This window comes from Oryzias latipes, chromosome 12, assembly GCF_002234675.1.
Source record: "Oryzias latipes chromosome 12, ASM223467v1".
Classification (NCBI taxonomy): Eukaryota; Metazoa; Chordata; class Actinopteri; order Beloniformes; family Adrianichthyidae; genus Oryzias; species Oryzias latipes.
Genome location: NC_019870.2, coordinates 29379229 through 29392219, shown reverse-complemented (window position 1 = coordinate 29392219; position 12991 = coordinate 29379229). Strand labels below are relative to the sequence as shown.

Sequence of the window (12991 nt, the reverse complement as noted above, 5' to 3'; positions counted from 1 at the left end):
TATTTAAAGAACAGCTGGTTCCCCATGCAGCACGTTTTTGCTCTGCTTAAGTCAGATGTGGGTGATTGTCAAAGAGAATCAGCTGAGCGGCATCCAGGGAGAGTGCGCTGGGGCAGCTGGGAGATGTAGTGTGTTAACAATCCAGGGATGACTCCCGCCCGTGACGAGTCAGGGGGGCCAGAGCTCTGACTCCTAATGCACAGCTTATATTTGTATTTGATTAGATTTCAAGTATTGGAAAATAATAGAATACTGCAATAAAATTAGGAAAAAAATGTATCAAACTCATTTCAAACATTAATTATTACTTTGTTATTACTTTTGATTTTTTGATTTGAAATGGTTTATTTCAAGCAATCAAATAGAAATAATACACAACAGCAATATAATCATCAGTCATACATTCATACGGTAACTAATCAAACTTAGGATAATTAGACATATTAATAAATATTGCTTGAAAGGGAGTGGGAGGAAGCGAACTTATATAATCCCACCCCGTTATACTGTAACCATTTTATTACATGATTTATCAATTCCGGTTCCCAGTTTTTATCAGACAGAATTAAGAATCATAAAGTATCAATAAAGCACATGACAAAGATGAATTACTTAATTATTATGTAAAAAGAAATATTTCAGAAATCAACATTGCAAATTCAAATCAGTTATATAAAATATATGCAGATTATGTTATTTATAAATGTCATTCATATGATTAAAACATAATACTATATCAGTAAAATACACAACACTGTTTCAGGGATTTTCATAGCAAAATTTCATCAAGTATCAAAAGTTAAAAACGTGCAAAATTATGCTACATTAGGAAAGATTTTTGAATCAATTTATCAAATTTTTTTTGGAGCAAGTGAAGTAATATCATTAAAAGTCAATCAATTTAACCATTTTCACTAATTGATTAATCGTTTGTTTCACAATTTTTTTGTATTTTTTTTATGTTTTTTTTTAATATATAATAAAGTAATGCTGTAAGGGAAAATAAAAAAGGGTCTATAATCTGTCGGTTGTCCAAGGTTGGCATTTCTTCTTCTGCTGATCAACAGCCGTTCTTCTGGGTTTAAACAGAGTTTATAGTTCTCTTTGATGTTCTGTCTGCAGACATTAGATTCAGGTCCATATCCTTCTTCAGCTGATATCAGCGACGGTGAAAGTTGAGGTCAAGTCCTTCATGGTGTTCACAACCAGAACCTTGGACCGGACTTTGATTAGAAAATAAATAAAAATTAATGAAGCTGTTAGAAGATGATGCCATCTTCTTGACAGAGTAATTACTCATTATCATAAATAGACATTTCTGCTGTGATGCATAAAATAAACAGACATGTCCCATCAGATTCAGTAAATAAAATGATTCTCCAGTAAAGTTAAGTAAAGTTTGATTTGTTGCCTGAAAGGGAGTGGGAAGAACTCGTATAATCCCACCACATTGAGTTATTTCTTGTTATGTACATATATATTCTTTAGTTTGTTGCCATAATCTAGTTTTTGTCAGATTAAATGCAGATTATTTATCAATAAACAAAATGGAGTGATTATTGATTATCCTCATCAAACGACTTCTTATCATTTCAGAAAACATTGATATTTATTCCACATACTAGTTATGTTTTGCACATTCATCATGTTAATGCAGTAGTCACGGCTACACGCTGCTGATCAAGTAAAAAAATTAGAAATAAAACATCAACAGCTTATCAATTATCATCAGAAAGCATGATCCCATAAAGTTAAGTTCACATATATTTGAAACTTATAAGAACATCCAATTATCTTTAGGTCCTCCCATCTCCATAGTTTCTTTATACCTTTTCTGAAATATTTGAACATTGTTTGAGTTCATCACTTAAGCCGTTCCAACGTTTAGTGCCCCACACCGACACACAGAAACTTTTCTTTGTGGTTCTTATTTATTGTTGAAGTCCCTGCATCAGTTTGCAGCCTCCCTCATTTTCTGTTTTTGGATATTGAATGGTAACGTTTTCCCGCTTTCTCTGCATAGAAGGTGCACGGTGTGAAAAACAACAAGGTCATGAAGTTTTAAAAGTCTGGATTGATGAAATAAAGTGTCTGGTGAAGATAACTGACTTGATGTGTCATTTTGACAGCTCGTTTTGAAGTAAAAAAGAGGATGTAGTGATGTAGAGATGACAGACTTTTCTTGCAGAACCATGTTTGCAAAATTAAATATAAAGTTTCTATGAAATGTATTAAAACACAAATAAACTGAAACACTCACTATTCTTGATGGTGTTTTCTTTTCTCACCTGATTTTTACGGTGGCCCAGAAGGGTCACAACACAGTAACTCACAACAATTTTCTTCTATTTAAAATTATTTTTCAACCTTTGGATTATCCAGTCTGTTACATGTTTGTAGTTTGTTCACCTGCTAGTAAAAATGTATCTATATAAAATACAGACTTCAGTTGACTTTGTGATCTAGTGATAAGACTGGGGTTTAACAAAATGAGGCAAAGTTTGGCGTTTGTCATTAGTCTCTGGGGACTAGAACATTAATTTCCTTATGCTGTTAACCAAAAATGTTATTTTGTGACAGAAAAAAATTTATTTATATCTTCAGGGTCAACAAGTAGAATCAGGGAGAAAACTAAAAGAGGAAAAAATGTAAAGGTCACAAAAGATTCCAGATTTCTTAATGAAGAAGCAGAGAACAGGGGTCACCAACGTCCCACGCCGAGTACCACTAAAAGCGCCGCAAGGCATGCTCTAAAAATGTCAAAGATGAAATTCCATATAAGGAAATGATAAAACGCAGATGCTTTTATTTACAGCGTAACTGTAAATAGTTTGTGTTATGTCACAAAATGTCAATATTGTTAAATGCTACATAAACTCTGTTGAATCTGACTGACAAGCTGTGTTTAAACTGAACTTTTGGGTTCCTTCAATGCCAGTGGATAATCTTAAGAGTATCCTGTCGTGGTTGAAACCTCATCACAGTGAGGGTAAAAGGCTTTTTTAGCATTTCATACGTTTTTATAAAACAAAGAGGGTTTGCTGTGGCTTGTTTTGAGTTTCCTTTGGATGTTGAAACCACTTGTAGTTTGGGAAGCACCAAAGTTTAGGATTTGAATACGTTTTGGGTCATTTACATGTGCCCCCCTTTCCCCCAACCTCTGCTCATATCTAATCCCCCAAAAAATTCTAGACACGCTGATGGCTGTCAAGTCTAAAGATTTGCCTGAAGGCTGCCTTTAAGACGTTATACTCAGTGCTCACTGACATGTTGGGGCTTGTGCCGGAGATACTGGTCCTACAGGGTGGAGGACTGGTTACAGGTCCATCAGGAGTTTCCACACATTATGCTGGACACCTATGAGGGCAGAAAACCGTCCTGCAACAGCAAAAACAAAAAGCTCTAGAGGGCAGCAGAGAAGGAGGAAAAAGAGCCCTCCCCAGATAGTTTCAGCTCAGATCTACACTCAGTGGCCACTTTCTTAGGTCCACCTTACTAGTACCGGGTTGGACCCCTTTTACCTTCAGAACCACCTTAATCCTTGGTGGCAAAGATCCAATAAGGAAACATTCCTCAGACTTTGGTCCATGTTGACATGACAGCATCATAGTTGCTGCACATTTGTCTGCTGAACATCCATGATGCTGATCTCCCGTTCCACCACATCCCAAAGGTTCTCTATTGGGTTCTGGTGACTGTGGAGCCGTTTGAGTCCAGAGAACTCATGTTCATGTTCTAGAAACCAGTCTGAGATGATAAGGAATCATCTTATCCTGCTGGAAGTAGCATCAGAAGATGCTCCACTGTGGTCAGAAAGGGATGGACATGGTCAGCAGCAATACTCAGGTAGGCTGTGGGGTTGTGTTGGAAAATATAATCTGTCGCTTTGAGATTACTTTCCTTGTTGCATGTTCAATAAAGTCGAGAAGGAGAAAACCACGGGATTCGGCCGGATTAAGTTTAACACATTTATTTCCCTAACAATATTTCTAAAAACAGAGTAAAACAAAATATAACATATCCGGATTCCCAAAGTTTCAGAGCTTGCACAGCGCCAAATTACAAACGTCTTAACGTGTCAGCCTGTTGGGAACAAAGGAAAGTTCCTCCGTCCAGCTGTTTTAACATCTCGGTTTCAGCCCCCTCATCGTAATACAGCATGGCGTCCAGACTCCTTCTCTGGACGCTCGGATTGGCTGGCAGGGAGCCTGCCTACCTCCGTTAGTCCATATTTGGAATTACAGCATTTGGTCCTGGCTTCCTGCTTCAAACGTCCAGGGGGGTTATTTCAAAGACGGACCACTGTCCGACCACCAACGGTGTCCCCATGGGGGTCCAGCACAGCCGCCGGATCCTTCTCCGCAGGCAGTCAGTCCCAACCGTTTGTCCTTCTCATGCGAGTTGGCACCTCCAGGATTTCCCATGATTAGAATTGAATCCTGGAGATAATTTAATTCTGGTCCATGTCAGATCTACAGTTAAGGCTTCCAGATGGTCTTAGAAGATCAAAGACTGTTTTCTCCTGGAGGGGGATGAGTCTGCAGCTGTAGCATCAAAACCTCTTTACATATGCAATTATCAGGAAGTCCCTTTCAATTGAAATGACTGAAACACATACACAAAGTAAACCTGAAAGAAAACCTTCAAAGAAATAAAGATAAGATAAAAACCTAGGAGAAATAAGAACCACAAAAAATAAATTCCTTCAGTTGGAACCATGCTCAACTGGTACTAAGATAAAATCCCCCACACCATGACACCATCATGTCGTTGATGTTAAATTCTGCCCCTTCTATACGACTGTGGCAGCAGAAATGGAGACTCATCAGACCAGACAAAGTTTGTCCATCTTCTAGGGTCCAGTTTTGGTGAGTCTGTGTGAATTGTAAACCCTAGAGATGGTTGTGGGTGAAAATCCCAGCCCGTCTGGAACCAACAACCACGTTCAAAGTCACTTCAATCACCTTTCTTCCTCATTCTGATGCTGGTTTGACCTGCAGCAGATCCATGGACCATGTCAACATAAATGTCATGTGATTGGCTGGTAAGAAATTTGCATTAAAGAGCAGTTGGACAGGTGTGCCTAATAAAGTGGCCAGTGAGCGTAGAACACACTAAACTATCTAATGTCCACATAATCAGCTAACACACGGTTGTACAAAATAATACATATTATAATATAGATTTCTGCAAATGTTTACACCCAAATGTTATTGTCTTTATCATCAAGTATAATGTGAGCACATGAATGCACAGAAATGTCTTAGGTGAGTTCAAACTACAACAAATGTAACTTTCAACCAGTCCCAGTATGTGTTTTAAATGTGGGACGTCTTGACTTAAAGTAGAATTCCTACAGTTTATGCTCTCATTTCAAAACTTTCAGTGCTAAAAGAAATGCATCATCAAGCTTTCAGCTACATTAACTGAGTATTATATTTTATTTTATTCTATGTTCATATGTTTGCTGTTATGTGTGTACATGCATGTGCTGGTACTACAACTGAGTTTCCCCACAGGAATTTATAAAGTAGATCTTGTTCTTTTTTTCTTTCTCTTTTTTTTAACTTGTTCTGTCCAACAACTGAGCAAACAGGTGAGCGCTGAAGGCCTTTTGTGTTGGACAGGTTTTACTATTGCAAAAAGAGGTTATGAATCTTCGGATAGCCAGGGTGTACATTTGTATGAACCCCTTTCTGGTTTTCTTTTGTTTGCTTATTATTTTTTATTTATTTGTTTCTCATTCAAAGAGTTTTCTTTATTTTCATGACTATGAAAATTGTAGATTCACACCGAAGGCATCAAAACTATGAATTAACACATGTGGAATTATATACATAACCAAAAAATGTGAAACAACTGAAAATATGTCATATTGTAGATTCTTCATAGTAGCCACCTTTTGCTTTGATTCCTGCTTTGCACACTCTTGGTATTCTCTGGATGAGCTTCCAGAGGTGGTCACCTGAAATGTTTTTCACTTCACAGGTGTGTCCTGTCAGAGAAGGTGTGTCCAAACTCTTGGTCTGTACTGTATATGCACATTCTTTTTATTAAAGGGGAGGGAGAGGGGGAAAGTGTGTTTGTGTATGTGTGTGTGTGGGGGGGTAGAAGAAAAAGAAATATAGAGGGAGGGGGAGAAAGGGAGGGGATACAAGTGCCGAGTTGCTAATTTGAATAGTTTCTTATTTTAAGCTGTGAAACATTTATGCTAGATGTGCATAAACGGCAAATATTACATCCAAACGTGAAATTCTGACACTAAGATGAGCGGAAGACATCTGTCCATTAATTCACTGTTAGGAGGAGGGATGAATCACACAGGGAGCAGTGTGCCAGTGTGCACGTGAGGGTGGAGCTACATGCACGCTGCCAAAGTGAACCATGTGATTATAAAAGGAAACCAGATCCTCCCCAGCCAGACCAGGAGAGAGGGGGAGACCTCCAGACCAGGAGAGAGGGGGAGACCTCCAGACCAGGAGAGAGGGGGAGACCTCCAGACCAGGAGAGAGGGGGAGACCTCCAGACCGGGAGAGAGGGGGAGACCTCCAGACCGGGAGAGAGGGGGAGACCTCCAGACCAGGAGAGAGGGGGAGACCTCCAGACCAGGAGAGAGGGGGAGACCTCCAGACCGGGAGAGAGGGGGAGACCTCCAGACCAGGAGAGAGGGGGAGACCTCCAGACCAGGAGAGAGGGGGAGACCTCCAGACCAGGAGAGAGGGGGAGACCTCCAGACCAGGAGCGCCCCCAGCGACAGGATCCACGCAGCCTGATCGGGGGGGGGGTCTCAAAGACTCATTTTCCAAAGTGAAGTATAAGACCAAACAGCAACACTGAACTGAGCTGCAAACGCTGCTGGACTGAATCCTGCTTGGATTTTTCACTGATCCGGATGTGGAGCTATTCACAGGAGTGGGTTAAGTGCTGCTTCCTGACTGTGCCATGACAGCTGAGGCTACAGAAAAACAAAGTACTCCAGTATCAGACACTGTTTCTGGCACTTTTAGTTACTCAGTTACTACATCTGAAGTTATATTGATTTACATTGTGGCTTGGGTTCTGAATTCAATTGCTGTCATTTTGTAAGCATGAAAAAGGCAAAAACACAACGAAGGCTTTAGTTTTTTGTTCCTTTTTTTTCTTTGTCTTTTTTATTCAAAATATATTGAATAGCATCTAAGACAACACTCGTTTTTATCCTTTTCTCTTAAGATTCTCATTTTCTAAATGACCATTTAAATGTCAACACTTGCCTTCTTCAGTCTTGTCATGCTTTTCCCTCGTCTTACTCTGTAAATTCTAGTTGACGTCTCTTCACATTTCTTCAGTCAGATACAACCTTCAAAAACGACATTCTTAGCTTTAACATGAAAAAGAAGAAAATAGAAGCAAACTTGGAAGCATGTCAGAGCATCTCAGCTAAAAGAACTGGTTCGACCGTCGTTGTTTGACATTTCAGAGGATTGAACCGGGTCCAAAAAAATCTAATAAGGTGGAATGAGGAGCTTCCAAGACTCATTCCAGCCGGAGAGTGACTTGAAGGACACCTGCTTTTTCAGAGTGTCAGGCTGGACCAGGAACCTCCAGGATTCAACCCAATCTTTAAAGAACGTGTCCTCCGTTACGGCCCCTGGCTTCTTGGCCGAAGCAAGTCCCTTCTTGGGACGTGGCTGAGTTTTGCCCAACAAGTGGCATCCTGCCCATTTCCTGTCTGACTGTTTCTGCTTTTCAAAGTCAGAATACAGACTCTTCTTTGTTTTGATCTTTTTTTGGAAAATCACTTTCGGGTCCGTGGACTCTCTAGACTTACTTTTCAAACCCTTGCGGTGTGCGTTCTGCAGGAAACTGTGGGAGTTTGCCCAGCTGTGAACATTGGCAGTGCTGCTGCTTGAGTTGGATTTGGTGTCGGTGAGATTCTTCTTTTCTCTTAACCACATGACTGAGTAGTGGGCAGGATTAGAACAGGAGTCCAGCCAGGGCCTTTCCAGGCTTGGCATAGGGTTGGCAACCCTGAACGAATGTCCCCACCTAGATCCATCCAACAGATCTCGTTGCTGCTGACCACCACTACTGGATCCATTAAAACTTGGTTGACTATTGAGAAGTGGCCTCGCGCTCCATGAGGAGCTCCAATCTGTCTCAGGGTAACGTTGCCTAAACATCTTGTCATCAAAAGAGTGGCTCATTTTAACTTGGGCATTCTCTGAGGACATCAGGTTCTTCAGGGGCTGGATTTCCCCGGATCCATTCACCCACTTGTCTTTGGACTCCTGTTCAGCCATGTGTTGGGTATGGAAGATGGAGCACTTCCAGGCCTCCCTCCACTGTGTCAGTGATGGTTTGTCGTGATGGTACTGACTTTCTGACACCCTCCAGGCGTCCTGCCAGTCACACGTGGAAACCGGACGTCTTTCATGGTCACATGACCTCTCTAGATTGTTGGAAGAAACATGTTGTGTCCCTTTGGGGACTTTTTCCTTGGTTTGTCCAGCTTCCGATCGATACTGATGTCTGGAAAACTTCCAAGATTCTTTCCAAATCTGTTCCGTTGCTGGTCCATTCTTTGGGAAATCCTCAGGTGCAAACTCATTTGGGGGCCTCTGCATATTTCTACGGATTGGTGGAGCAGTGGACCATCCCTCCTGCCACAGGTCTGGCTGTTGATTCAGCTGCTGACAAGTATACTTCCATGATGATTTCCACTCAGAGGCATTAGGCTTTGTGGCCCCTTGCTTCTCAGACTCTGTAAGAGGCTTCAGAGGATCTGATCTCAGCCTTCTCCTCTCCTCTCTCATTCTATGTTTTATTGTTTTCCAACAGTCTTTCCAGTCTGAGGAAGGCAGAGTCTTTTGGAGCTGAGCCAGAAGAAGCAGTTTGGACTTTATCGTTTCCCTTTTTGTCTGATATATCACTTCATGTTGTAGTTGCTGTGGTTCAATGTTTTCCACTGAACTAAGCCCCATTTGGTTCTTCTCCACAATTAGTTTAGCAGAAACAGCGTCTTTCTCTGGTTGCACGGCCTTCAGGATTTTATCTATGTCTTCACAAGGTTTGGAGTTGTTTTTTATCACTTGCCAGGAGTTGTTCCACTGACTCTGCCCTTGAAATTCATTATGAAGAAGCGTCAGATCTTTGTAGTGATGTCTGGAAGTCCCATGGTTAGTTGTTAGCGCATGGGGCTCTCTCTGCTCACCATGATTATGTAAATCATCAGCATTAGCATTGCCAGATGGTCTGAAGACTGGCTGAGCTATTCTCCATGATTTGGTCCACTCTGGACTGTGAGGTGCTTTGAAACTGTTGCCTTCATGGTGGTTGACAAGCCTCCAACTTTCTTTCCATTCTGAGCTTATTTCTTTATCATTGTCCTGCCTGCCTGACTGTCTCAATGAATTCTCGCTTTGAGGAGTTGCATGATCCCGCTGATCTTCAGCTTTGATGGACTGCCATGAATCAATCCACTCTGATGAAGACAGAGCTTCATTCTGATGTTGGGTTTCTATCAACATGGTGAAGAATCCTTGTTTGGGGGAAGTCTTGTCATTTTTTGAAGATTCCCTCTTAATTTTGTCTGATAGATTCCAAGAACTTTGCCAGTCTTCTATGGGAAGACTCACATCTACATACTTTGAATCTGTATTTTTGTGGTCGGATTTTCTCCACATATGGAAGCCTTGTGGGTCAGCCAATTTTGGTTCATCTGACCAAGGCTTGTCTGCTTCAGAACAGGGCTGATGGGTAACAAACATCCATGACTGGCCCCAGTCTAACTCGGCAGTGGAACCACTTTCTGCTGATGACAAGGACTTGTTGTATTTCCATGCTTTCCCCCAGACCAGAGTAGAAGGCTGCGTATGGTCGATGCTCATGAGTAACTGTAACTTTGAGAAATTCTTGCTTTGCCCCTTCTTGTCCTTGTAACCTGGGGTTGAAGTGGAGGAGCCTCTGCCCTGCATCCCTGTTCTCCCAAGCATCCCTGAACCTGCAGCCCGGGGAGCAACACGAGGAGCCATGGACTGCTTGCTCTTCCACACATCCCCATCTGCCTGATCTTCAGATGGCTTAGCTTTCCTCTCAGCTCTTTTGTATCCTGTCTTTTTGGCTGTCATGCGATTAGCCCAGTCCTGGTTAATACTGTTGGAACAGAAAAAACGTGTTCATTTGACTTGAGAGCAAAATGCATGTTAATTCACATGTGTTCAGAACTATGATTGACACTGACTCCATAATTCCTTAGGAACTCCTTTCCTTCATCTGTTTTCAAAGGGTTCTCTTTCTTTTTTATTGGTGATCTAGACTAAACACGGTTTAAACATTTGAAAAACCTATCAAAGCATTCTCTATTTACTTTTGGTCAAATACATGAGATTCGTGACTATTCTTCTTCTTCAGATTTCCTCTCAGTGTTTAATGTGGGTAATAAAAACAGTTTGTCTGACTGTGTTTCACTACAGCTCCCCCTGAATCTGCTCAGCTGCTCATGCTGCCAAAGAGGTCAGGACATGAAATCCATTCTTTGCACATGTACTTCCAGTTTGAAATCTGGTGCTAGGCTTAACTTCTGACCTTTTAATGTACTGACAGATCCTATTTCAGGCACTGTACACCTTAATCTCTCCCTCATGGGTTTTGAATTTAACTCGGAAGACGTGTGGCTAGAAATATTCCAATTCAGCAGTAGAAATACCTGTAGCTAAATAAAATTAGCAGCCCAAGAGTGGCTGTCAGTCCTCTTTAGTTTCTGTTCATAGCTGGTAAAGTAACTGTATATCTGAAGACTTGTAACCATGAAGCAGAGGGTTAAACTGTTCTTGATCTTATGGTCTTCAGTGTCAAATGTGTTGATACACAATCATTTTTTGTTTAGAAAAATCCACATTCGCATTCATAGCAAGCATCCTGAAGTAGATTGTTCTACATTACACAGTGAATTGATCAGAAGAGCAAAGGTAGCAACAAGTTCAACAGTGATCAAACCAAGAACACAACAGTTTTAAAGAACTTGTTCAATTAAAATTCTGTTGACTTTGTTTTTTTTTTTTTTCGCTTTAAGCAAATGAGAATCGAAACCACTAAAAATGTTGAAAAAAATAATCATACTGGATTAGATTTATCTGCTTTTCCAGACACTCAAGGCGCTTCCAATGTGTCCATTATTCACTCATACTTGGCGATGGTAGCGGCGTGGTTGCCAGTTCGCGCCTACAGTCGCTCTGACCATCACTGGGACATTCATACGCATTTAGGCGTCAGTGGAGACACACTGGAGGCAGGGAGGCTGAAGTGTCTTGCCCAAGGACACAACGACAGTCGACTGGGTGGAGCGGAGATTGAACTGCCAACCCTTCGTTCACTGGACGGCCCGCTCATCCACCTGAGCCACTGCCGCCCTCAAAGTCCCAGCCCTGTCAGCTGTCACACACCTGGGTGTGACATGCTATCCTCCGTGTTTGATCCATCCCCTGGGGAAGCGGTGAGGGCGGAAAGTGTTCAACTTCATACACAGGTGTTTATTCGTGTCTTGAAATTCTTTTTGGGGAAATGAAGCAGCTCCACTTTAGTGAATTCATCTGGTTTGATATTTAAACTCCTAGTTTTTGAAAATCTATTTTACAAATGAAACTTCTTAGCGAAATGTTTTACGTTTGTCTTCAATTTTCATCACAACTCAGTCACTAAAACAATCAACTGGCATGTTACACTTGTGGAGAAAACATTATTAGCCTTTTTTCTTTTACAAGTACTGATTGGATTAAACGAGGCTCTGATTTGGACTCTTTAATATTGCATTTGATGTAGCCTGTCATTGCAGAGACAGATTTAATATCATGTTTGACCTCCCATGAAATTCAATCAGAAGATTAATTCAAGAATCTATCAAAGATCTCATAAACAGCCTTGTTTTACAGCGGTCCTCTTCTTTAAACGGGTTCTGCAGACAGGCAGCATTCAGGAAGACGTGAACGGCGTTGGTTCTTACGTGGCCAAAGCACTTTTGTTCAGTCGTTCCTGCTCCAAATCCAACTTCTGATTGTAGTCCCGCAGCCTGATCTCCCAGACGTTCTTCATGATGGAGGCCTCACAGCCGACCGCCTCGGGGTTCTTCTCACTGCTCATCTTTGAACGTCCTGCAGGCAGACAAAAACAGGTTTGAGGAGTTAACATCTGTTAGCAGACAATCAGGGTCATGCTCAGAATCCTGCAGACAGAGCCACGTACCTCGGTGATAATCTGAGGGATCTGCAGGAGCGCTCTGCTGACAGCTCTGCTAATATAGACTGTCATCCGGAGGGTCGTAAAACCCCGTTAGGGGGTTGATGGGACGTCCAACCTAAAAATACACTAACATACACACGGGATGTGGCTCCTCTCTTTCAAAATGACCATCAACTGTTGAAGCCGAAGAATGAAAGTGTGTTTTGATTGGATGATTACTGTCTTTGTGGTTAGCCTCACAGGTAAAAAAAAATCCTGTCTGTGCATTTGTGAGCTGTCATTGATCATCCTTCCATCACTGAAGGGTTGATTGGAGACTTTAACTCATCCCACATTGTCCCCCCAACTCCCTGCAGAGTCAGTACAACCCAGCGAGAACAAGGATTTTGATCCAATCATGGCAGCACAATAAAACAAAGCGATCAACTCAAAGAGAGGAGAATAATGTATTCATGACATGCTTGGATTTTGACATTTTTTCAATCTTATGGTCGTATTTTTCTTATTAGTACCAGTTTGGCTTCTGGCTTAGAACAAAAAACATTTGTTTTCCATCTATATTGGTGTTTGTAGCTTTGAAAAGAATTTTCTTACATACTTGCAAATATTCAAGTATAAAGTAAAAATGTGTAAAAACATATTTTCTATGTTTCTACTTTACTATAATGATATAATAATATCTGTCATATGTTGTTTGATAGTGCTGAACCTCAGTACTCCTTAGCAGACTCACCACCAGACTAACAAGTCCGTACCTGAACCAACTAGGAAATGT

General features: G+C 41.2%; 1 protein-coding gene across 1 annotated transcript; it reads right to left on the bottom strand.

Moving 5' to 3' along the window:
- Positions 1–7116: 7116 nt before the first annotated feature.
- LOC105355337 lies at positions 7117–12341 on the bottom strand. The gene is made up of 3 exons (XM_011482135.2): positions 12220–12341; positions 11981–12128; positions 7117–10134 (listed from the first exon to the last, which is right to left on the bottom strand). The coding sequence occupies exons 2-3, from the start codon at positions 12115–12117 to the stop codon at positions 7485–7487; spliced, it is 2787 nt and encodes a 928-aa protein (XP_011480437.1). The 5' UTR covers positions 12118–12128; positions 12220–12341; the 3' UTR covers positions 7117–7484.
- Positions 12342–12991: the final 650 nt, after the last annotated feature.

Coding starts and splice junctions, on each gene's coding strand:
- LOC105355337 (XM_011482135.2), bottom strand. CDS start 12,117: ATGAGCAGTGAGAAGAACCCCGAGGCGGTCGGCTGTGAGGCCTCCATC. Junction 10,135..11,980: donor AACAAAAGTGCTTTGGCCAC/GTAAGAACCAAC, acceptor CTGTTCCAACAG/TATTAACCAGGACTGGGCTA.